The sequence below is a fragment of the Pseudorasbora parva genome, chromosome 17 (assembly GCF_024679245.1).
Source record: "Pseudorasbora parva isolate DD20220531a chromosome 17, ASM2467924v1, whole genome shotgun sequence".
Classification (NCBI taxonomy): domain Eukaryota; kingdom Metazoa; phylum Chordata; class Actinopteri; order Cypriniformes; family Gobionidae; genus Pseudorasbora; species Pseudorasbora parva.
This window is the reverse complement of record NC_090188.1, coordinates 5285946-5311213: the sequence shown is the minus strand read 5'-3', so window position 1 is coordinate 5311213 and position 25268 is coordinate 5285946. Positions and strand designations below refer to the sequence as shown.

Here is a 25268-nt window from a genome sequence, read left to right as displayed (position 1 = left end):
GATGGTCATTTTAAGCTTTTATCTACCGATGTTGTGCCGATATTATCGTGCATCCCTACACAAAAAGATTTTGGAATGAGATGGCTAACTGTAGTAGCGTTTAGTCAACTGTCTATAATAGCCTAATTTAGAGATCACTTTTTTTTTTTAACCGACAACCCACAACTTTGATCGGTTAACGTTGATACGGTCAACCATCGGTCAAACGCTCATCGGTTAACATCCCTAGAAGAAACATGGCTGCCACTTTTGAGAACAAAATATTACAATAAATTGTGCTACCAATGGGGATTTAAATCTAACGATTTCTCAATTAACATCAAACCGTGCAAATTATTATTACATAGCATTATACAGCATTAGATTTGCATGACTGTGTATTTAAAGTGTATTAGCGTTACCTGTAGATTTCAATTTCCATACAGTCTAATCTTTTTCTTTTGACTATGGGGGAATCTCCAGTTGTCACTGATAATGTTGTTTGGGCCTTCAATCCACCATTAAAATAAGTAGTATAAATGATCCGCTGAAGAGCATGCTCCTCACATGCGTTTCTACTACTAGCCAGACTTTTTCTTTATGTATACAGAAGTGACGTAATGAGCTCAAATTTTTCAAGGAAAGCTAGCACTACCACTCTAAATATAACGCATTATGACAAGCTTACTCTTGTGAATGGGGATAAGATAAGGAGATATGTTGCAAATATGTTGTATAATTGCTCAAAATCATTTTGGATTATCTTTAACCAAAAAAAGTTACAGACTGCAGCTTTAAATGTTGACTTAATGTGCACACACAGTGTATTTCTGGTGATCAGCACTATTGAAAGTAATTCTTTAATCTCATTTGCTTGGGAATTTTTCCTCAAATCAAAGATCAATAAAGCGCAACTTTTTATCAGTCTGTGCTGCAATTTGTTTTAAACTTAGTTGGAATTAACAAATACAAAGGCTGTTTTTCTCTTTACAAATGTATGGCAAAATCATTAATATTGTGACATTTAATGAGCCATTTTATTCCCCTTGGATTCACCACATCACATGCTAAATTAGACATAAAAATCCTTAGGGCACGTGCAGTCATGTGACCCAACACTGAGAGCTGATTGGCTGATTGCAAACTATGCAATTATGTCATAGTTTGTGCCAAGCTGTGGAAGGTACCGTACTTTCCATTTTCTGCTGAAGAACATTGATAGGCTACTCGTTTAAAGGAAGAGAGAGTTTCCAGATCTCACACAAACAAGTAAAGTCTTTGTAAAATGTTTCGCAACATTGACAAATGACTTGCAGTAATGTAACCCAATACATTTTATCAGGTTTAATCGATTAATAATTGAAAATGATCATCATTTTGGCAATTCAAGACAAATTCCTTTGCCAAAACATTTTTACAGTGTGCAGTTAGAACAATGAAGCATGCACATTAAAAAAGTTAAATTTTATCTTACTGTAGCATATGAAAAATTTAATTTTTGTTGTTTTAAATAATGAATCACTTTGTATTGTTTTTATTTTATACTAAAGTTGCACACAGTTTTCCCCCCCAGATCTGTTTAACATGTTTATGTGTATGTACATACTGGTTTATTTATCATAGAATATTGTGTATCCATCTACTTATTTTGGTCTGCAAAATTTCAGTTCTCATGTTTATAATGGATTTATTTTAGTTGATACTATTTTCTCTCCCTGTGAATTTCTTTTAATGTTGATCTAACAATGTTTTCTGGCAGGGCATCAATAAAATACTTAGTTTAATCCTCCCAAAAAAGTAATGCTTATTAAAAGAGACAGAGTCTGTATTTAGAAAGTTGAAAAAAGCGGCTTTTATTTACAGCAGTATTGCACAAGTTAGCCAGAAATAGTTCAGTGCAAAATACAAAAAGATACATTTAACAAACAAAACAAACAAACAAACAAAATTTGTCATTGCTACAAATGTACTGGGTCCTGGGTGGCGTCAGATTGGGCAATGCGGGTGTTCAGTGCAACAGGACTGAAAAGACTCAGTCAGAGGTCCAGTGAGAAATACACAGGTTGGCCTGAAATCCATGGATTTCCCTCAGAAAATAAGAAGGAAAAAAAAGAAAAGAAAAAAGTTTGTTCTGGAGTCAAAGGGCTAAAGAAAGGGAATCCTTCAGCAGAGGCAGAGAACGAAAACATGGAACATGACACAATGCACAATGCCAGTAGCATTGCGAAAACGAGGTCTTTGGTTTGAGTGGTAAATCTGGAACGGTAGAAAAGCTAAACGTTATCATTTTGGCAAAGAGAAACAATCAAACTGATATACAAACAAACGCATATGATAACAGGGCCACGGAATATCTAACCGACAGATCTTTACACACACTTTATATATTTACTTCTTAATCTTTCAGCAATACCTTTTATGGTAGGTATAGTCAACACATCAGTTCATATTTACCTAATTCTTTACAACTTAAAATAAAACACATCATTATTATACCATCATACTTGACGACTCGTCCTGAGCCTTGTGCATTAATTACTGGAATACTGGAACAATGGTGATAAAAAGCAAAGCTAGGAGAAGAACCAATAAGCCAAAGTAGCGATGGAAGGCTTTGTTCAAGAAATCTACACAGGTGTATTTCCCTTAGTCCCTGAGCCTGGTTAAAGGTCAATTAGTCAAGCCAGTTTGTTAGACAGGGGATAAGGCTGGTGTTGAACAGTGGTTGTAATGTGTGCACTGCTAGTGAACACAGGCAATTAACTATAAGGGTTGCAAACTCATTTCCCAAGTTTGGTGTAATAATAATATTTAAAAAATAAAATCCTGCTCTATCACCATTGCGCCCTTGAGCAAGGCACTTCAATACAGTTTTTTTTTTCACTTGCATGATCACTTTGGGAGAATAGCAACTGACTAAATGATCAAATCCACATAAAAACTCTTGACCTAAACTAGATTTACAAAACTAGGCATTAATGTATATGAATAATACGCACACAAATTAATGGAATCATTAACATTTCACCTGGTCTCATTTCCCTTCTGTAATAGAGAAACAAACAGACCAAACAAGGAATCTAACAAACCAAAATACCAAATGTGGAATGTTTTACGATGTTAAAATAACAAAGACGTCCATATTAGTTACACATACTTACAACCTCCACCTGTCCAATGAGATTTATTTTTACTGGTATTCACTTACATAGAATAATTCATAAAAGGCCTGGTTTCACAGACAGGGCTTAGATTAAGCCAGGATTAGACCTTAGTTTAATTAGAACATTTAAGTATCTTTTATGAACGTGTCTTAGAAAAAAGGAACAAAACAGTGACATAAGATGTCAGAGCAAGTTGTTTTCAGTTAAAACAGCTGAAGCAGTAATTGTAGACCCAAGCCTTGTCTGTGAAACCGGGGGAAACTGTGCTAGTACCTGAAGATGTTCCTAAAACCTTTTCACATGACTCATCTCTAAACTATCGTAATGTGACACTTTGACCTCTGCATGAAAAGCATTACAGACAGAGCACTGGCAAAGCGGAAAATAGTGAAAGTAAACAAAAGGCTTAATGTGCATTTGAGCCTATAACTGGAAAATTAAATGTAAAACTTATATTAACAAAACTTTACTGCTCAGGACAAAGGTTTACTGCAAAAAGTGTTGAGGGTTAAAATTATTTTAAATTTGGATGTTACATTATTGCCAAAGATATATCAATGGATATAACTATCGGTGCGGTTACATTTGCAAAATTTTGCAGGCAAAAAAGGTTGCCTATTGTTCATTGTTACTAGTGTTGCTTACCAGAGAAGTCATTTTCAAACCAAGCAGCTTTCTGTCAGTCAAAGCAGCGAATTTGTATGTCTTGAATGCAACTCCCGAGCATGTGGAGTCATATTGAAATGACTGGGTTTCGCCTGCAAAATTTCGCAGAGTAACGGTAAAATGTAACCGCACTTTTAGGATGCGATGTCTTGGGAAATAATCAATGTTTATTTTTTTAATTTGTACTTGGCTCAAGTGCAAAATTGCAGTAGAAGTTTTTGTTCCAAATGGTTGCGGCAACCAAACTATTAATATATAAATCAATACGGACTATTAAGTGAATGCCATATCACATAATTCATATTTATGAGCCAAACTTTACATTTTAAAATATGTGTCCCTCTCCCTTATACTAAAGGTTACAATGCTTGACCTGTGTGCAAAGCAACTCTAAAAGATAATGCAGTAAGTTTATTTGGAAATGTTGACTTGAGTCATGTAAAAAGGCCTTTCATTATTTGGCTTCAAAGTAAGGATGTATTTCCAACTAGTAAGCCAATGTCAAGACTGGCTAAAATTAATTCATCATACAAACGTTTTTTTGACAAAATAATACCATCCATAATGGTTAAATCTCTAAATATTGTTTATGTTTTTGGTTATAACTTCTCAAATCTCCAATTTTTCAACTTAATTTTCTGTTATGTGATTATTTTATTATATTTAACTTGATTTGTATAGACTACGCAAACCAAACGCAAGTGCAAACTTAGAGCCAATGAACACGTGAAGGAACCAAAAATGTCATCTCTTGGCCACGTTCATGAAATTATACTCAAGATGTACGAATTAAATACAGTGAAAAATAAATATAAAAGCCATGAAGAAAAAAAGATAGATAAAACAAGGTAAAGACAAAAAAGCAGAGACACGTCAAGGGCAAACAGGCAATTTAGGCACAGTTTACACCCTCCGCACTGGGTTCAATACGGTGCAACAAAAACCTCCGCGTTTAAGTTGCGTCAACACAGCATCTAATGGCTCAGCTTTCCATGTGAACGCAGGAAACTCCGCTGTGAGTCAGTCTATGGATGGCCGAGGGTTCCCAATTAATATATCCGTCCAGATCTGCACACATCCCGACTGGTCCAAAACTGTACGCCAAAACCCGAAGAGGTTGCGTAAGAGCAGCACTGCTGTTATGTACATATATACAGTCAGGAGAGGGGGTTCTATGATGCTACATGTTTGCTACACGTCTGCTGGGCATTCAATGTGTCAATCATCTTCTTCGCAGGAAAAACTGTACTAGACGTCCGATCAGGTCGTTCATCCACATGACGATGACATGTTCGTTGGGAGCTTGGAGCTGGGCCGCGTTGTTCCCGCCTGGACCAGCCTGTTGGGATGAGAGAGAGAAAAAAAGGCGGCGTTAAAGTGAGAATCAGAGGTACATGTTTTCAAATAGACAAATTACAAATCAGAATAGATGCTAGATCCACAACAGAGTGCTTTAGGTGGAACAAAACATGGAAACATGCATTTTAGCACAGAAGGGTTTGAAGTCAATGGTTTTGTTGAATGGGTTTTTGGTTAAATGCCTGAAATAAGGTCTGTGGTTTGCACGAAATCAAGATATTTTCCCATTGTGTATATAATTGCGCTCTTGCAAACTATTCTAACTCAAGTCAAGTGTATAAAGTCCGTGTTTAGCTTTGCAGTTCTGCCGATTGTATTTAGGCATTAAAATTCATAAAAGTTGTGCTATCATGATGAACAAAACGTCAAAGAAACAAAAATGGTGGAACAATGGAAAAATCATTTTGGGTTTTTGTCGAGGGAACTAGGGTGACGTGAACTGTGTTGGACACTGCAGCGCGTTATTGCATTTGATGTTGTTTTTTTAAACAAAAGTGGTGTTTTGATAGCGGTGATGTTACTTAAAGGACATGCTGGAAGCACGGTACACTAACTCTTGATGTTGCATCTATCCTGTTAATTCAACACATTTGGTAAATGCTAAAATACTTTTTAGCAAAGGGCTTGAATTTTGGTCTAAATGCTAAAAAGCTAAATGCTCACCATTTACCTGACTAACTGACCCGTGCCTAACGTGTGCATGTTAGTGCACGTACACACATGCTGAAATCGTTCTGAGTCATATCTGCTAATCTTTACAGTTAAGAGCCACCCTTCAGCTTATATCGAGTAATGTTGCACCATGTTGACACATAAAATACCATGTTGAGACCTTGATGCTTTGAAGGATTTAAAGTATCTTTACGGCGGTGAGATCTACAACAAACGCAATACAGGAACTAGCAGCTGACAGGTTATCCGGTGAGCTCCGAGTTGAGTGAAATTTGGCAGCGGTTGACCTGAACCAGGTGGCCTCTTTTTGGCCTCCTGCTCTGCGCTTGCGTTCACCCGGCGTGCTGAATGACTGCGATAAGCAGCGGGGGCATTTCCCCCAGGAGACTGGCAGGAACTCGTGAGGAAATGCACTCTACAAGCCAGAAAAATTACGAGAAAAAAGCCTTTCCTGTAGAGAATGAAAGGAGGATGAAAAACACCAGGCCTGGGCGTCCCCCTCACCTCCTGGATAAGAATCTAAAGACCCAACAATCAGTCTGGGAGAATCTCATAAAAAACATGTCTGTCGTATTTCATCCCACAATCCAAAGAAAAATATTTCAAATAACTATATTATTTGTATAAATACTCAATTATGGTATTTGTATTATAATTATTATACTAAATGATTTATATAATATAAAAAAAATATTGTAAATAAAGAGGAAATCTTTTAAAATTAAATTAATAAATACTATTATGATGTATACACATTACAATTTAAACACAAATTTTACAATAATTTTGTATACATTAACATATTCAATTATATATATATATATATATATATATATATATATATATATATATATATATATAATATAAAATGTATTAATTTTTTTATTTTATTATATCAATCCAATATTTTTGGTTTTGGGATGAAATATCTGTGACAGGTTTTTGACAGGTTTTATGAGCTTTACTTTATCACACACACACACACATACACTAATTAAATTGCTGAATCAAAGCAGGTGTGTGTCTATAAATACAACCAACCTGCAGCATGTGGTCTAAATCAGCCCGTCATAAAACACTTTCTTTACAAACAAATGCAGAGAGCAGAAAAAAATGTTTTTAATTCACTAAAAGCCCTGCCAAAAATCACAACGTGCCCAAGGAGGGATTGTGTATTCAGCCAGAGGAAACAGGTGAGGAGGAAGTGGACTGAAATGGAGGGAGATTTTACTCTGTGTGTGTGTGTGTGTGTGTGTGTGTGTGTGTGTGTGTGTGTGTGTGTGTGTGTGTGTGTGTGCGCACAGTCATACAAAAGAATCATGAGTCAGTGTGACTGTGACACTCAACTGAATGCACTTCAAAGTGAAAGACTTGTTTCAAATGCTGCATATTTTTACATGACGTTCAACTTAACTGTGTGAGTCAAAGCTAAACCATGTATAACTGCGTTTCAATGACTTCCACAACAAAACAACTCCTGAGGTCACTGAGTTTAGTTAAGGGCATTTCAGAGAGGAAGCTGTACCACATATTAAATCTGAGGAAAATTGAATCTGAAAATACACTTACTGATATGTTTTTTTTTAAAGGCCATTCTCGATAACCAGAGTTGGACTGCCACTGCACAATATAAGTTGTGCATATCAAGAGCACAATGCATAGGCCAGCTGTATTGCGATTAACATGCATACTTGCTGAAAGAAGCCGAGCTAAAATCACATTATAACTCTGTTAGGCTACATTAATCTGGATACATTGGTGTTTTTATTTCAGAAGCTCTCTGTCCACACTAGTATTTTAAGTGAAAAGTTTCTCGTCCACACTGAAACGTTGAAAAACGCTTAAATCATTTAACTGCACATGCATAAAACTTAATAAAATTCACTGAGTTTCTAATACCTCAATTTTCACAGTCCACACAACAACGTCGAAAATGTGGGAGGACTAAACTGCTGGATGGAAGGCAAAATGTGGAGAAAAGATGCATTTTCAAATGTAGTCTAGATGTCTTAGTCTGTGTTTTAGTCCACATTTGCAAAAACCACTGGCACAATTTCAGTCGTAATAAAACACTTCTAAAACAACAGAATTCAGAGTTGGAACATTCCATTTCAAAATTTGGAGGGAGATTTATTGCTTCTATTCACCCTTTGACAAGTACAATCACACCAGTGTGATTAGAATGTTTAGTGCGTCATGTGATCAACTGCTAAATTCAAAATCAAATCTGCTTTTGTGCTTTGGCTGGCGCCAAGCCAGAATTGGCCACGTCTAAAGTGTTTTCAACATGAAGCTTATTTTTCAGACTAGGAAAAACATTTAACGCCTGTAAAAAATACTGTCGTTAATGGAAGTGGCAATAATGAACCATTTAAACATAATTTGATTATATGTTTTATTCAAAATCCGATACACATTGTGTAGGTAACTATAAAGTTTATTCTTCTCCCACTTCACTGGCCACTTATATATCTTTCGGAAGAAGTGAATGAATTTGCTGTGCCTATTACCCATTATCAGATATTTTACAATGAAGTTAACAAGTTTGTGAATACTTATAATAAAAAAGAAATAAAACAAATACATTAGTCAGCACTTTTGAGGCTGCGGTTGACAAGGTTGACGTGTCGCCATGAAAATGCATTAATAACGCCTAAAAACGCACGTCAAGGACTCGAATAGCTAGAATATTATACATTTAAATGTGAAAGGGTTAATTGGACACCGATATCAGTCAATATGATCATCATAAAACAGCCGAATGCCATCAGATTTATTGGTCTATCTCTAGTTTACATAACCGTTCATATGTTGTTACGAAAGAGCAGTTGTGTTTTGCCGTCATTACATGAGTGGGTCACGGAAAGGCTCTTGGTTGTGATGTGGTAAGCGCGTCTTCAAAAACAGCGTGACACGGCAGATCGAGTAAAATGACAGGGGCGCATCCCTCTAATCAACCACAATTAGCTTACGTGCCGCTGCGGAAAAACACAGACTTATTTACTATTTCAGCCCAGTTTGAGTCGGCACAGATCCGTGCTCGTCTCCTCCATCTGGGATCAATTCATCACTGTTAGCTTTAAAAACAATCTTGACACAAAAGATGGTGTTTATCTAGTGTGATATCTGTAGTGGGACGGGGGGGCGAACAGGGAGACCGTACGAGAGTAAAAGAGTGGCATCCTTGACTCATCTCGCAGGGACAAAGAAGTATGGCGTGGCAATAAACCCAGTGACCACATGCAAGAAAAACTGAGCTGCCACAACTCAACAAAGCCAGAGCGCAGCAAAACAATCCTCACAGACTGTAGCGAGCTGCTAATGCATTCACAGATGGTCCTGGTCTGCTATTGCCAGAGCTGGTAAAACGAATGTAATACAACACAAGCGCATGTGCTTTCAGTTTACGTGGAGGAATAGCATGTGACAAACTCACGAAATAGAAAAACATGGGGAACAAAGAAACTACACCTAATTAGCTGCATGTCAGCCTGCAGTTGCACTGTCATGTAGTAAGATGGGATATATATTTAGAGAATCAGTGTATGCAATAAAAACAATAGGGAAAAGTGCAAACAGCTGCAGAGGAAGCAGAATTATGGGACATCGATCACACCAATGACAATATTCTAATCAAAACTTTACAATGAGGTTGCATTTGGTAACAACAACATGCACAGCAGCATTTATTTGATATTAGTTCATGTTAATTCCAACATTTACATTATTAAAATCCAAAATTGTACCTGTTAATATTATGTAACTAAGAATGTTTTTTAAGAACTAATTGCTAACTACATGTAGTAGGGACCTTATTGCAAAATGTTAACAAAATGTACATTAAAAATCATTTAATAATACTAGTAATGCATGTTCCTGGTCTTATTGTGGTCGATTCCTCAGGGTACAATCATTCAAAGCAGTTTAATCGAATTGAATTCACATCCAAAAACATGTTCCAGAGTTTTTTTTTTTAATTTTCCACCAATGTCCACAACATATTAAATGCATTGTACTTGCACAATTATTCTCTTTTACATCAGGACGTCTGTCCTGACTAAAGGCCAGGTCACACCAAGAACGATAAAGATACCTAACTATAACGATAACTTGATTAGCGTCCACAAAAATGTTCTGTTTATTATAAATGTGCACTGCAGTTTTATCGTCTGCTGCTTCAAATGCTCGAGCTCCTTCAAATCAGGTGGATTTACGATTGGCTGTGTTTTTGTTTTTATTGTTCATCAGCTGGGGGAAAGGGGGCGGGGCAACCTGTCACTCACATGTGACGGACCAATGGCAAACCACGACTATCCAATCAACTCCCCATGGACAAAATCAAGTCCTGTCCTACATTAGGTGTGAGTGGGGCTTGAGGTCAGTTGACGCATCTTTTTTCTACTTCTACAATGATTTATTTCAGGAGGAACAGTCGAGGTTCTGACTTACTGGTAGTCACTCAAACAGCACAAACCCTCAGGGAGACAGTAAGTTTGCAGCATGCTCGGACATAAACGCATGCAATCGTCTCCTGAGAGGTAGCCGCATGACTCAATAGAAACTTCATCAGCTACAATGCACTAGACTGTTCTATTTCTCCAGGGAAGAAGCCTGCAACAAAAGAGCATTGATGCAAAGAGCTGACAAAGGTCCGTCATGTGCGATTTTGCGGAGCGAGATACAGACATTAGCAGGGCTGGAACAACAAGCACGCTCTGTGGCCAGACATCTGCTCTGCATTAGAGCGGTGCTTACTAACAGAGTGCTAGCATGTCACACCAGCACTCCTCAATCGGTGCTGGTGTACCAAGAGCCAACGCTGGAGAAGTGCTGAGGAGAGGGAACGATCTGGAAACAGACTTTATGATACTGCACATCCAGGACAATTATAGGGACTCCAATAAATCCCAGCTGAAGTTTCTGATTATCTTTCTATTTATGAGAGGAACTCGGAACGGAAAGCTCACACGGGTTTCTTGCGCCGCTGCATTTAATAAACAAGACTGCCAAAAAAGGCTTAATTTATTTATTTTTTTATTATTGGCATGCATCGTTATTAATATTCCTCATACTTACTGTATTAGAGACATATTAGACACATACTTGTACGTCAAATCGTGCGTCTTGAACAGGAGAGGTGTGATATTACTTTTTCTAAGTGATTGAAATTGCAATTTTTGTCTGGCAATGGATAAAACAAACATTTTTTCCCCCATAAACTTTCTTAATTAGGGGAATGAGTCTTAATCTAGAGACTAGAGGATGGACTTTTGACTTGAGTCAGTAAGCAATCTAGAAAATACCCTAGCGACCACCTAGCAACCATGTAGAACACTATAACAATTTTTGTGTAAACACTCAGAACACCTTGGCAACCATTTTAAATATGTCATGGTCTTAGCAAACTCCTCAAGATGACTTAAGACAAAGCAAGCATTAAAATAGCAAGACATTTCTTATTTTAATTCACCACATCAACTGTTTTTATTCTTTCAAAACTTTCCTTAAACCTGGATAAATTATGAAACCTAGTTTTAAATATTGGATTTCTAGGCCTCGCATAATCATGCAAATTAATAGAATTTATGTTCCATGGATATTCTTCAAGTGAATACATATTCTCGTGTTACGCAGCACGTTTGAGATTCAGCAAGAACCAGTGAGGATCATTCTCGTGCTACGAATTACGTCTGAGCTTCTGTGAGAACTAATGAGATTAATTCTCGTCTTACGCATCACGTTTAAGCTTCTGTAAGAACCAATGAGGTTCATTCTCATGTTACGCAGCACGTTTGAGCTTCTGCAAGAACCAATGAGATTCATTCTCATCTTACACATCACGTTTAAGCTTCTGCAAGAACCAATGAGGTTCATTCTCATGTTACGCGTCACGTTTAAGCTTCTGCAAGAACCAATGAGGTTCATTCTCATGTTACGCGTCACGTTTAAGCTTCTGCAAGAACCAATGAGGTTCATTCTCATGTTACGCATCACGTTTAAGCTTCTGCAAGAACCAATGAGGTTCATTCTCATGTTACGCATCACGTTTAAGCTTCTGCAAGAACCAATGAGGTTCATTCTTGTGTTACGCAGCACGTTTGAGCTTCTGCAAGAACCAATGAGGTTCATTCTCATGTTACGCATCACGTTTGAGCTTCTGCGAGAACCAATGAGATTCATTCTCGTCTTATGCATCACGTTTAAGCTTCTGCAAGAACCAATGAGGTTCATTCTTGTGCTACGCAGCACGTTTAAGCTTCTGCGAGAACCAATGAGGTTAATTCTCGTGTTACGCAGCACGTTTGACGTTTAAACTTCTGCGAGAACCAATGAGATTAATTCTCGTGTTACGCAGCACGTTTGAGCTTCTGCGAGAACAATGAGATTGATTCATTTGGTGAAAAATCATGGGGTCTGCAGATATTGTTGCGGAAATTTAATTTTGTTTAAAGGTGTCATGAACTGGCTTTTTATTTTTTTTAAACTGTTGTATGAGGTCAACTAATGATGATTGTGTGGTTTTTATATTCAAAAAACATCATAATGAATAATTAAGTAATGGCTATTTTCTACACTGGTTTTGAGGCTCTATCCTGAACGCTGGGTTTTGATTGGCGTGCCGCACTGGAGACTTGGAAGTAAACGCCCACGGCCAGGATTGAGGGAAGGATTGTTTTGAAAGCGGCAATCAGAATGATTCTCTCGATCACAGGGTTCGTAAACATCTTTATCAAACAAACACAGTGATTTATTTCTCATCCACCCATGATTAATTGGACTATTATTTTTGTATTACATGGCCCGCCTGATCGGTCGATATAAGCGCGAACCGCACGTGCCCTTCAAATGTCACGTCAAGAGAGACTGAATAGAGCAGATAAAGAAAGGAATATTGTTTCACTATTTGAGATTAATCGGCCTGCTGACTGGCTTATGTTTTGGTATCCCGTCTGGAAAACACACAGCCCCGGGACGTTGGGCTTTGCGAGCACTGGCCAGTGTCCAGCGTGCTATCTGTTAGACACGTACACATAATCAAAATGATCTATAACAATGCAATACTTTTACTCACATAAGTGGGTTGCACCATTCCTGTCGTATCAATATAGAAGGCACAGCATTGTGTTTTAATCTCAATATGTCTGCAAATCCAGCATCTGAGACTTGTTTACAAACGATTCTGGAGTGAAATGAAGCGAACACTCAAATGTCTTTCCCACGTGAGCTGGAACTTCATTAAAAAGAAATGAAGTCTCACACATTCCTAATATTAGGATCTGAAGTAAGCTTATGGAGCGACTGTGTTCTTCCACAACCAGGAATAGCGCAATATCTTGCTATATTCTTCTGCATGTTTATTGTTGTTGGCTAGCGCGAGCCGATCACCTCCATGAGCAATGACATAAGGATGAAGCACACGATCGTTTTTTGGGTCTGGTGTCTATAAAAGCTTTTCTTTGACTAACAATGAAGTTTTCAGCTCTGGATATTCTTATATTACCATGACCTTTTATATATTAAATGCTCAAGGTAAAGTTGATTTCCCAATTCATCACCCCTTTAATCTGAAGTTTCAGAAAATGGAAATACTGCAGTTCACTGACAGTTTTTCCAATCAGTCATTCAAAAATGTTCTGTATAGAGGTCAAACAAACATGGTCTAAATAAATAAACAAACACACAGGAGCATCAAAACAAACCCCTGAAGTGACATCACAGACACAAGAGAAGAGAAATAAACAAAAGCGTGGAGTCCAACCCCTCCATTTAGAGCGCTGGCAGGCCGGTTCCTCTCTGACCCTGACTGTGAGCGACTCTCGCTAGGCCCGAGTGCGTCTCTATGGCGCTGAGGAGACTGACCCGCTGCATAATTAGAGCCCAGAGCTTAACCGCAGGGTAAACATAATGAAGCTGAGCTGTCCCAGACACATACAGCTCTGCCATGCAACCCTCCCTCTGTCCCTCTTTTTTCTTCTCTCTTTTTAGATGACCCCTCTGCCTATTAGAAACTACCACTAGGGCTATTAGTCTAAGTCTTAAACAGAAGTGGGCGGTTTGGGGGGTTGGGATGAAATCTGCTCCTCCTGAGTCTTCTGAAACACTGTTGTCACGCACACAGTCCTGTAATGCAAGGACTGCTTGTTGCGATTCATTAAATGCATTGCGAGTTCAAATTAACCTTGCATACTTCGCTTCAAGATTACTTTTAAGTTTACTTTTAACATCCAAAAAAGCAGAAATCATACACCTGCTGGGGGCCTCAAGATGACTTAAAATACTTTCTAATAAGACAAACAGCTTTTTAATGTGCTTAAAAACAACAAAAAATCAAGACATTTCAACTTTTTCCTCTTTCAAGAATGTGAATTCATACAGTCAATATAAGAACAATCAAGCAGTCTTTTAAGCTGAAATTAATTGTTTTGAAAACTTTGCATGATGCAAAAAAGTTTTTGAAAAAGGTCCTTCTATGGTCCGACAACATAAGCGTCTCTTCTGATAAGGCAGGGTGTGTCTGGAGAACCGGGCAAACATGACAAATCCAGCAACAATGAATCACTCCCGCATTGATGAATAAAGTGAACTTGTTTACAGTAAATGACTCATTTGGCATTCTATATGTATATATCTCTCTGACAACATGCGATTGCTCTGGAAGGATATAAGTGAAAAAATAACAAAACAAAAAGTTGCCACAGGCAGAATGATGCATCGGACATATCAATCCAATGAAAAACAAATCATATTGACACTAGCATTCAAAGGTTTAGGCTGGGGTCTATATATATATATATACTACAAATTGTACTGTATTTTTAATCAAATATTATTGTAGCATTTATGAGCAGAAGAGTCTTTTCAAAAAACATTTTAAGGGTAGCATATGAACATATAACATGAAGTAGGTGTTGTTGCATACTTCTAAACGTCTAAAACTTATCGTTAGACTTTAGTTCAAATACAACTCTAATAATAGTGAGTGTTGCCTTAACAAACACCACTAATAAATGTGGCGTTGAGCTGTTTATGAGCATGTCTGGACTCTTGCCTGCAGATAAATCTTTTAAGAGGTTGGCAGGTCTTGCTCACTTAAACAATGACTAAGGTAATTTTACGCAGCAATAATCAAACATTGATAGCCGGGGTAGATAAGGCTCTATTTGCATACTGAGCTCACAGAGACGGCCTCAATCAAAACTCTTACACAGAGAGTGACTACAAGAAACTATTCTTCCAGATTCATACCAACTTAACATCCTCAAAGAGGTCTGGAAATCTACAACAAGCCAAGTAGCGATCATAAGTTAAGGTCTGACACAACATAATGAACACAAATACTGCCAGACAGAACCTCGTCCAACTGGACGTCTGCCCGAGCAGGAAGCATGACACTGTATTGGAGTCAAAGAGGTGAACGGCAATGACACTTCAACGGAGGTATCAATTATCTCAGATTTAACCCCTACAAAAACAGAATCTTATCAGAACTAGTAACGTCACCAAACAGAGAAAACGTGTTTGCATGTTCATATAGATAGTCAAAGGTGGACATTCTGTACTAGCACGGCTATATTTGCATAAGGAATGCATAACACAACTTATAACATCGTAACATGAGTCAGCACTTCAACTGTATAAACATTAATTTCTTATCTAACAAGGCCATATCTATAATACATCAGCAAATGTATTAAAAGCTCATTAATGTGTTGTAGATTGTGAATAATAAAGTGCGAACTGAGCAAAAGAGAGAGCTACTTGGTTTGAAGCTGACTTTTGTGAGCTTTGCTTCACACATTGCTACCATGCTATCGACAACAGACAATGGGAATAAATGGAAGGGACTATAATGTAAGTATCTAGGTAGAAACAATGATTTATATTAGCAGCACTGTTTGAAAATACAACTTCCAACAGATATCTATTACTTTTTGATTCACTTGAATACCTTTGCACTCAGCCATAAGAATATGTACATATATTTTACAGTAGCTTCTGATCACACTGAAAAAACACTGATAATTTTGTCTTGTTTTCAAGTGCAACTGTCTAAAGAATCTTAAATCAAGATGCACTTACTGGACATGCAAAATGACAAGAGATTAGGGGCGTTTTCACACCTGAAAGTCCGCACCAAGGTCCGAACCAAAGTTTGTGTTTGGACATTTGGTTCTATTTGGTTTGCTTTCACATTGCATTTATGTTAGTGCACCAAAGAACTTTACATGACGCACTGGTGTCCTGTCGTCATCATCTATGTGGGCTGCATCTTAACATTGATTGGTTTGTTAGCGGACGTGCGTCTGACGTCAGTGTGTTGTCAATTCAGCGGCTAACTTTGACAAGAATGAATGAACAGACGCATCGTTGCCAATAATGTTAATATTATGGCATTACTATCTGCAGCACCAACTATACTCGAGGCAAATTCACCAAATGAACGTCCTCGTTGTGCAAACATTTTATCGGCGCCGACAGGAAAGGAGGAGCTCCTAGAATATAGGCTTTTTAACCAAACAATGTATTTTATTTTATAGCCTAGTTATGTTTAAATATTATAATGTTATTTTTAAATTTCATCTAGGCTATATTGATTATGAAACGTGCACAGATGTGCAAAGACATCGAGTCAGAAATAATTTTGACCACTTCATTAGATTTGTTTTGTAGAAAGCTTTATTTTGTATCTTAATTTTAATAAATGTTTCATCATTTGCCTGAATTTAATATATAAGCTTAAATAAATAATATAGCAGACATCCCGTGACGGAGTGATCATTTGTGTTGCACATGAACTGGAGCGGTCTCATAACTAAACTGAAACACATATAGTCAAGCAGAGCACGCTGTTCACGCGAGCTGACATGAGTACACAAGCGGTTCTGGTTAAAATGCTGCGCGATCACTGCTGCTTACATGTGCTGTGAGTTTAATCTGTGTTTTTTTACTAATCCTACACCAGAACTTCCTGTAAATGGTCTGAAAGTCCGAACTATACAGAAAATGCTTTCACACAAGAAACGAACCGAACCTTTGTTCAGTTTGGTCCGGACCGAGACTACCTCTTGACGTCGGACCAAATTTCGTCTGTTTGGTCCGGACCATGGTCCGAGGGAGGTTTCACACCTGTAATTTTGGTTCGTACCAAACTGAAAAGTCCGAAAATCCGGACCAAACAAGGTAGGTGTGAAAGCACCCTAAGTCTAGTTTTTTTGGCAAATTTATCAAAATGAAGTGTTTTTTTGACAGTGGGCACACTGACAGATATTTGCTCATGTTTTAAGCGTAAACTCACTTCATTTTGTTCAGTTTTTTAAGACTTTATTTTACATTTGCACCTAAAGTGAATATATCAAAAAAGTTTAGATATTTGTATTGAAAGCAGGACAAAAATGCATGCAACATTTAATGCCATGACTATGAATTTAAAACTTTCTGCTCTGATTCAAGTCCTTAAAATGTGTAAGGACAAATAAGACTTAAAACCCACAGAAACCCTGTATAGTCTAATAATGGGCAACAAGAAAGACAAAGGGTCAAGAAAGACAAAGAGCTAAAAAAAAAAAGTGTAAACACCATATCAGCCTTGATCCTCAGAAAAACCTTGATTTCTTGACTGGTGCTGAAGTGATGCAACATTAAGAAATACAAGTTATGAAAATAAAGCCCCCTTTACAGCGGTAGAGTAAACACTTCCCTCATTAAGGCCCTGATCTGCAGAGACTTGTGATACCACTTTCATATGTGCGCTTCTCTCAGCAACACCTGATTGAAACACTGATATGAAAGGGGGACGGCTTCCAAAACACAAACTCAAACTGGCTCCCCTGGACAGACAAAGCGAGTGAAATCTATACTCTAGCGAGTGAAAATATTTCGTTTTTAAATCTGGACTAAAAACACATCTCTTTAACCTAGCATGCACTTAACACGTTATCAATTTCTATTATTCAAATCAGTTAAATGATTGTTAGGCTGCAGAAACTAGGTCAACCGGAGTCGGGAACACTTTCTATAACACCCAATGTACTTGCTGAATGGTATCTACGCTAATATTAGTCGGCCTGTCACATCCTAATCCTGAGGTTACCGTAGTCAGCCGTATCCGGTCCGTATCCAGATGTGGACCTGCACCTAGACACGACCACAACGCATCCCTGAATGTCAGCAGAGGCCGTGTCTACTAGACAATCCCATGTGAAGGCCTCGTTGACACGACAGCCATGGGCACAGATCTTCAGCCAAGACCACAAGAACCAGACAGGTCCTCGGGACAGACCCTATGGCCAGCTTCGGCTCCATACCGGCGTGATGAATTTGATCTTTAAGCAAAAGGAACGGGATGAACATTTGAATGCTTCAGATCCTGATCTGAATTCTGACTTGTGATGCAGCCTGAATAATAATCGCACCCCGTTCGTTCATTGACCAGAGGAGAACTGAACGACTGAGTCTGGTTTCTCCCAAGATTTTGTCACCTGATGAAGTTTGGGTTCCCTTAGTTGGGGACACTTAATATTCAACAATATATTCGATCTGACAGTATGGACACTGTCGTATGAGCTGGACGATGACGACATTATTTTGTTGCTGAACTGCTTTATAGACGAAATGCATAATTTTCCTGTTGATCACTAAAAGCATGCTTGGAAACAATCTGTACTGTATAAAGCGCTACGGTGACTTGACTTACGCTTGATCCTGTGGTGTCACACTATCACCTGAATATTACTCACCCCTAGACAGTAAAGGCGGTTGAACTCATCTCCAATACGCCGCAGCTCCTGAGCGACCGCCATCTCTGGCCGCACGGCTCCAACAGGTGCTGCCATTTGCAGGTGCTGGTGGCTATGTCCGGCGAACCATACCTCTATGAAAGACAACGAAAGTCAAGTTAAAGACACTCTAAAGGCTCGTTCCCAAGAATGATAACTATAAAGATAACTATATTAGCCTCCACACAAGCGGCTGATATACTTCTGTTTATTCTAAGTCACTTTAAATGTGTGCTCGTAACAGCCGGAGGGATTCTGATTGGCTGTTGGTGTTTTTATCATATCAGCTGGATAAATTCATTCTGAAAGTAAATCTAAAGATATTGTTTCTCTGTGCCGTTATCGTTATAGCTGTGGTGTGAACTCTGCTATTCTTTAATACTGAAAATCATTTTTAGAACTATATTGTTATCTTTATAGTTATCATTTTTGGTGTGAACACTGAACACTCCCAGAGCTCATTCAAACCTCAAATGAAAGGGATGGGCAAAATATATTAACAATAATTTACAGCACAACATTCTCAATTTTTATATGCATTGATTTGCATAACACGAAATACACGTTTTTTTTTTTTTATCTGAAGGAATTTAAAAACTACACATTTTAATGGTTTCCTTTTGTTTTAAAATTATGTTTAAAATAAAGCTCGGTCTTACACAGATGAGTGTTATTTAAAGTTTTTTGCAATGCAATATGATTTATAAAAATGTAATTACATAGTTATTACATTTGGATTAAAGATCGCAAAAGTGAAGAAAAAAAAAGTGTGCACAGAAGGCCAGGATAAAAAAATTCAATACGCTTAATTTCATTTAAAAAACAAAATTGTATACAATACAATTGGCATAGAGTCAATTCTACCTTTTTCTAACAAACATCTTCTCTTGGCATCCTATGATGCAAACAAACATCTCTGCAACCTCTGGTTTAGTTTTTCCAGGGTCGTTAGCATGATTAAATATTTGCCAACAGTGTTAAATTGACACCTTGTCTCCGTGGTAAGACAGTAGCTGAGCGACTGAGGTTATTATGAGGCTAAACACTAATATCACCCAGATTCTGTCTGAACTCAAATTAAACTCCAGCTATGAGTCAAGCGAGAGGCTGTTTGACTGTTATTTCTCATGCTCGATCATATTAGGACCATTGGATACTCATTTCCTTTCACAACTCTGCTAGACCTGTTTGAGTTGAACCAGACAATATCTAAATATCACTCTAAGTTTCAGTCAACACTTTCACCTCATCCTCTTGCGCCTTTACTGACTACCCAGTCCCAGCATCTACGTCTCAAACAAGGACAATTTTCGATTGCAGTGTTTAAATGAATGCATGCTCTGTTCTAGTTTTGTTTATCAACACATCTTCATTTATCTTTGGACCGAATATAACACGTCTGACCCACAAGAGGTCTACAAAAAAGGGCACAGAGTTCATACGTGTAAATTCAAGACCTTGTGCCAACACAATGCAGAAGCTAAAGGTATAAACAAGAGGCCACTAGTAGAGGAACTCTCCTGTCGAGCGAGCAACAGATGAGAGTCTTGATAAGTTATTGTTGTTTCTCTTCGCCATTAAGAGTGGCTACAGGAAGACAATTATCGCCATCTCATATCTCCTGGCTCTCAATAGGGAAAACAGAGATGGTTGGATCTCATGTCTAGTCTTCACAAAAGAGAGGCTAGTCTATTTTGACTGCGTGCACTAAGGCTGATTCTCTGACTGCCTTCTTGAAACCTCGTTGACAGTAAGGGTAAACAAGAAGACAACAGGCAAATCAGCTCACTCCATCAGAGGCTTTATGAGAAGGATGTGTCTCAGGTGCATTGGTTTTGCAAGATGTTGTGAATGGACCAAGCAGGCCTCTCACAAATGAGCAAGCATAGTCCTGGGCCAAAAGAAAAGGGCCAAGCTCAATATGGCTAAACAGCTTTAAATGGTCTTAACCACAAATTATTTTAATTTTAGCAAATGTCTCAGAAAAAAAAAATACTTTTAAAAAGCCAGAATTAGGGTTTTGGCAGATGATGGGAAGTTGTCTGTGAAGTGATGAATCACAATGAAACACGAGTTGCATGATGCTGCTCAAGAGCGGTTTCTTTGAAAATCTGCTGAGAAATGTAATGCTAAATGCATCTCTACCACAGTGAAGCATAGGGCAAGAGAGGTCATTGTGTGGCAAGACTTTTTAGCTGCTAAAATAGGTGACACACTTCCCTGTGAAAAGTCATTTAATGCTTTGGAGTACAGGAGAATATCGCAGAATGGCTTGTTTCCCTCAAATGAAAAGTTTTTATCTAATGAGGTACGATTGACAAGATAATTCTCCAGCCCAAATAGCATAGACAATCACTTGAGAAATCCATCAGGCTCATGTGTTGGCCTGGTCTGAGTCTGGGAGACATTTCATCAACTGTTTGAAGCCATTAACATTGAGTGAAACAACACTGACTCTTCTTCCTGTAAAAGGTGTCTGCAAGTTTATTTACAGCAATTATGCAATTGTTGCTAATATGTTGACCAGTGATTTGGAGTTAGTTAACACCATTAAATCACACTAAATTTTTTGCCATGTTTGGCTTGGCCCATTTTTTTTGTTTTGTTTTTTGCCCAGGAGTGTGCAGACTTCAGAATGCATGTGCACTTATTTGCACTAACACAAATCCTAACGCAGTGATTTTTTTTTACAACAGAAAGGAAATGCAGATTATTCCTTTTAGTGAAGCTGTCACAAAGATAAACGATCCAACTTGGCTTATATGTCATGCTTCAAAATAAAAATGCAAAATGAGAAACCTCTGGAAGAGATTCCCAAGACAAGTGCACTGCCAAGCATCAAAACACTATGCTTATCACTGTGCTAATGTAGCCAAGTTAAACATCCAAAGCACTTAAATGGAAGACATTCATAAACAGAGCATTGTGACTGTATTAATATTTCTATGCACCTTCATTTTTTACTATCGGTCACTGTTTCTTAACCCCTACTGAGTTTTTATAATGCTTTACATAACCAATGTATTGCATTTATTAATTTAGAAATATATTTTTTAAAAGGAAATGTTTTATATACCTGTCCACGGACCCCCATAGTCAGCCTTAAAACCAAACTGAACCAAACAGAGTCAGAAATGGTAATAGATATAAAAAAAAATGAAAACTAATATATTTTTTTTATACTTTACGCGCCATAAATGATCAATTATCATTATTTTCGTCACAATATTAGAGCGCGTGTGTAGAATGCTCACCAGGGCGGGAAACCTGCATTCGGCTGCTTTGATAGCTATTTAAATGTTAAATAATCAAATTTTCAACGGACTAATCCACTGAAAGAAGCCCGTTATGGTGCCTCGCTATCCGTCGCGTCAGTGTCCTTACACACCACAAACGTGTGCCCTTTTTTTCGCCAGGGGGCTCTTACCATGATTTTGGCCGTCTTGCGCTTCGGAAATATTAGGCATTAGAGGGGAACCTGGCACAGAATCACTGTCGACGGAAAAATAGCCACTCGAGGACCTGGAGAAGGTTCGGAACATCGGTGACCTCGACTGGAGACTATTCGACATGGAAATCCCTCCCCTTAACGGGTCCCCATCGCTCGACTGAGGGAAGACAAAGTGGTCGGGGCGCAAGACAGCTCCGCCACCGGTGCTCTCTCCGCTTCCCCGCGAGGCCGGGCCATTGGCCAGCGTTTGCTCTCTGCAGAACAAACAAAACACTCATTACAGTCTTTTGCAAGTGTTTCGAAGAGGAATTGTGTGGGTTGTTGTCAGGGGGCTCGGAGTTTCCACTCTATTTCGTGAGGATTAACATGCGTTTGGGAACCTCAGCTGGCAGCGAACGCTGTAAAATAGTAACCCGGGTGAAGTGCGTCACAAGCGAGCTCCACTTCAACTTCCTATTTCTTCCTAACAGCAAAACAGTCTACATGTTTGGGAAAATAAAACTCTATAACGCACGAAGTGATCGCGTGAAACAGAATCGTACGCTCGCGCTGTTGGGGAATGTACGCGCCTTAGCCTTTCTTTGTTTCATACTAGTCTAGAGAGGTTTATTATGTCTGGCTTTTTAAAATGAAAACACATCCCTGTAGAGTTCTCCGTGTAAACCAAGTAAGCATTGTTGTCAGTCACGCCGGCTTGTAGCCTACAAACAGCGAAGCAGCAGCAATGACAAAAACAGCGAAAATGTATACAATACAAAGCAAATATAAGCTAAAACAGAACAAACTGCCTGTCATGCGGTTTTAGTGTCACATACCGCTATTATTTGTTGAACTTGTTGTCAATCACTAGCTACTTGATACTTTGTCTGTATGGTCGGGGCGAGCTCAGCTCTAAACACGCGCGCGCGGCTAGTTCGCGATTTTTTCGGTTTTCTTTATTTCTTGCTTTGATGTCATTTGTCAGCGAGCTGCAAAGTCAGCATTTTACTGACAGTAATGAATGCTTTACTGTACGAGCGGGGAGTTTGACACAAATGAATGGCCTTTTATTCATTTATTTAGTTTCACTTGTCAGCGAGCCATAATGCTAAACTATATAATACTGTTAGTAATATTGTACGAGCGAACGTGGAGTTTTTCCGCTTATTCATTTTCAACAAGAGAGCGGCGGCGAAACAATATCGTGCGCACCAAAACAAAAGTTTCCTATTAATAGGAGCGCGTCGACGCCTCCAAGTGTTCAGGCAAACACAGCAGACAATAGCAAAAACTTGTGCGAGTATCAATCTAAACAGAGCGAGAGACGGTCGTAAAATGAATTTTAAAGAACGACGCTCACGGCACGTTCCAAATGGCCGTGGTTTCCTTCGAAAAACATTCGATTTTCGAACTTAGAACGCGAATAAATATAGGCTATATTTCACTCTCGTAGGTAGCTATAGAGGTAGCTTTAACAACAAACGCGGGTTTCGTCGTATTTCGACTTATTTTGAGTGAGCAACGAAACAAAGCAAACAGGTGCCTATCGTTATCCATTGCAAAACACAGTTAAATTATTCAGTCTGGTTAAATGTCAATACGGATAGACCAATGAGTGGTGTGGACTCCTCTAGTAGCCTACATCTCAACTTTTGTTGTCTTTGCGACATTGTTTAGCTGGACGTAAAGCGACCAGACAAGCGCGCATCTGAAGTTTCACTTTTTTCCCCTTCGCCGCCGCCGCGCGCAACTTAAACGTTTTGTGCGTTAAGCTTCGCCAGAATAAAATACAAACGCGCAGAATAAAAACAAGGCGAATTTAACAATTACACAAATTGATAACCCCTATTTTACAAATAAAAACTCTGGGGTTTTAAATCACGGCGAATACGCGTATAGTAGTTTTGAAACTGTGCAGAAAAAGCGCAAAAAAGCAATAAAAAGCCGGTATATACTGTACGATACGCCAGTGAACTCACCTGGACGTGTCAGACATATCCGCTGAGGCATAAACGCGTTAGCGCATTATGTTAACGATGAAGACAACAGAACGAAGGAAGACTTTTCAAATATCCAGAGATTTAAAAAAGTTGCTAAAGAAAAAAAGAAAGAAGTACAATTCCAATAGCAGACAATCGATGCCTCTAAAACTCTCGATGAATTTGCTTCCTTGGAGCAGCTGTCACATAAGTTCCTGTTTGTAAAATGTCCTCAGGATTGTTTTGGAGTGTGTCTTTTGTCTCTTGTCTGTTCTTTAGTGCACTTCCTCGCCAAAGTTCACTCTCGTGCGTCCTCTGCGCAGCTCTAGTTGTTCTGATCTATGTACTGAAGCGAATACTCCCAGTACAGGGGTGAAGCCACGCCCTCTGGGGAGGGGCTTGTGATGGGCAGACCATATGGCTGGGATTCTTCACAAACCACACCGTCGAGCTCCAAATGTACCCAAACACTTTAGATTAAATTAGAACAAAAGCTCTATAGTTCTTCTTTTGCATGGTCTAGACTTCTCTGTGGTGTATTTCATGAACAGTCTGATTGAATAATATTTGATCACAAGTCACAATGCTGCATGCAATACAAGCGAGGTTTACAATTGCAATACTAAGATTTTGGCATGCATAACATTCTGTTATTAACGATCAAATGTAGTTGTGACACAATATTACAGCATGCACCATTTACATAAAACGCAAAGATAGCTTCCGTAAGATACATTAAAGGTTCCCGCAGTCACATAAGACCTGGAGAAATAGCAGGGAATGCAACAATTTATTTGCAAAACATTAAAGAATCTCCATGTTGCTGTGAACAGTTTTTTTTGTGCAAAGACTATGATAACGGAATTTCTAACATTAAAAATTACAATTTGAATATGATAATTGGTAGTTTAGTTACTAAATGTATGACACTGGACATCCTTTTGAAGACCTCAAGCATCTTAAACATAAACTAGAACCTTTTTTTGGCTCAAATGGTAAACAAAGGTAATCTATGGCAGTTGATAGTGCCATTAAAAACCATAGCAGCAGTATTATATTATTGTCTTTCTAATTAAACAAACATTTTATGTGTCCAACATTGTAGTGTGGTTTAACTGTGTGCCATTTGTTGACTAACTACATTCAGGCTCTTCTTAAAGTCCCCATTAAATCAAAATTGTAGTTTTTAGTGTGAATATGTTAGTTTTACTGTTATCTAGAAGATAGTGTGCCCAAAACAGAA

General features: G+C 38.4%; 1 protein-coding gene and 1 long non-coding RNA gene across 2 annotated transcripts in view; one reads left to right on the top strand and one right to left on the bottom strand.

Annotated features, from left to right (window-relative positions):
* LOC137045366 (uncharacterized) overlaps window positions 1–10954 on the top strand; it is a 24731-nt gene extending 13777 nt beyond the window's left edge. Inside the window, exons 2-3 of the long non-coding RNA XR_010898751.1 lie at window positions 5047–5199; window positions 10089–10954. This is a non-coding gene — a long non-coding RNA (uncharacterized lncRNA). The remainder of the gene's footprint in view (window positions 1–5046; window positions 5200–10088) is intronic.
* Window positions 1808–25268, bottom strand: bcl2l11 (BCL2 like 11). The gene is made up of 4 exons (XM_067421951.1): window positions 24026–25268; window positions 22044–22321; window positions 18578–18711; window positions 1808–5148 (listed from the first exon to the last, which is right to left on the bottom strand). Exons 1-4 carry the CDS (start codon window positions 24040–24042, stop codon window positions 5032–5034), a joined length of 546 nt encoding a protein of 181 aa, XP_067278052.1. The 5' UTR covers window positions 24043–25268; the 3' UTR covers window positions 1808–5031.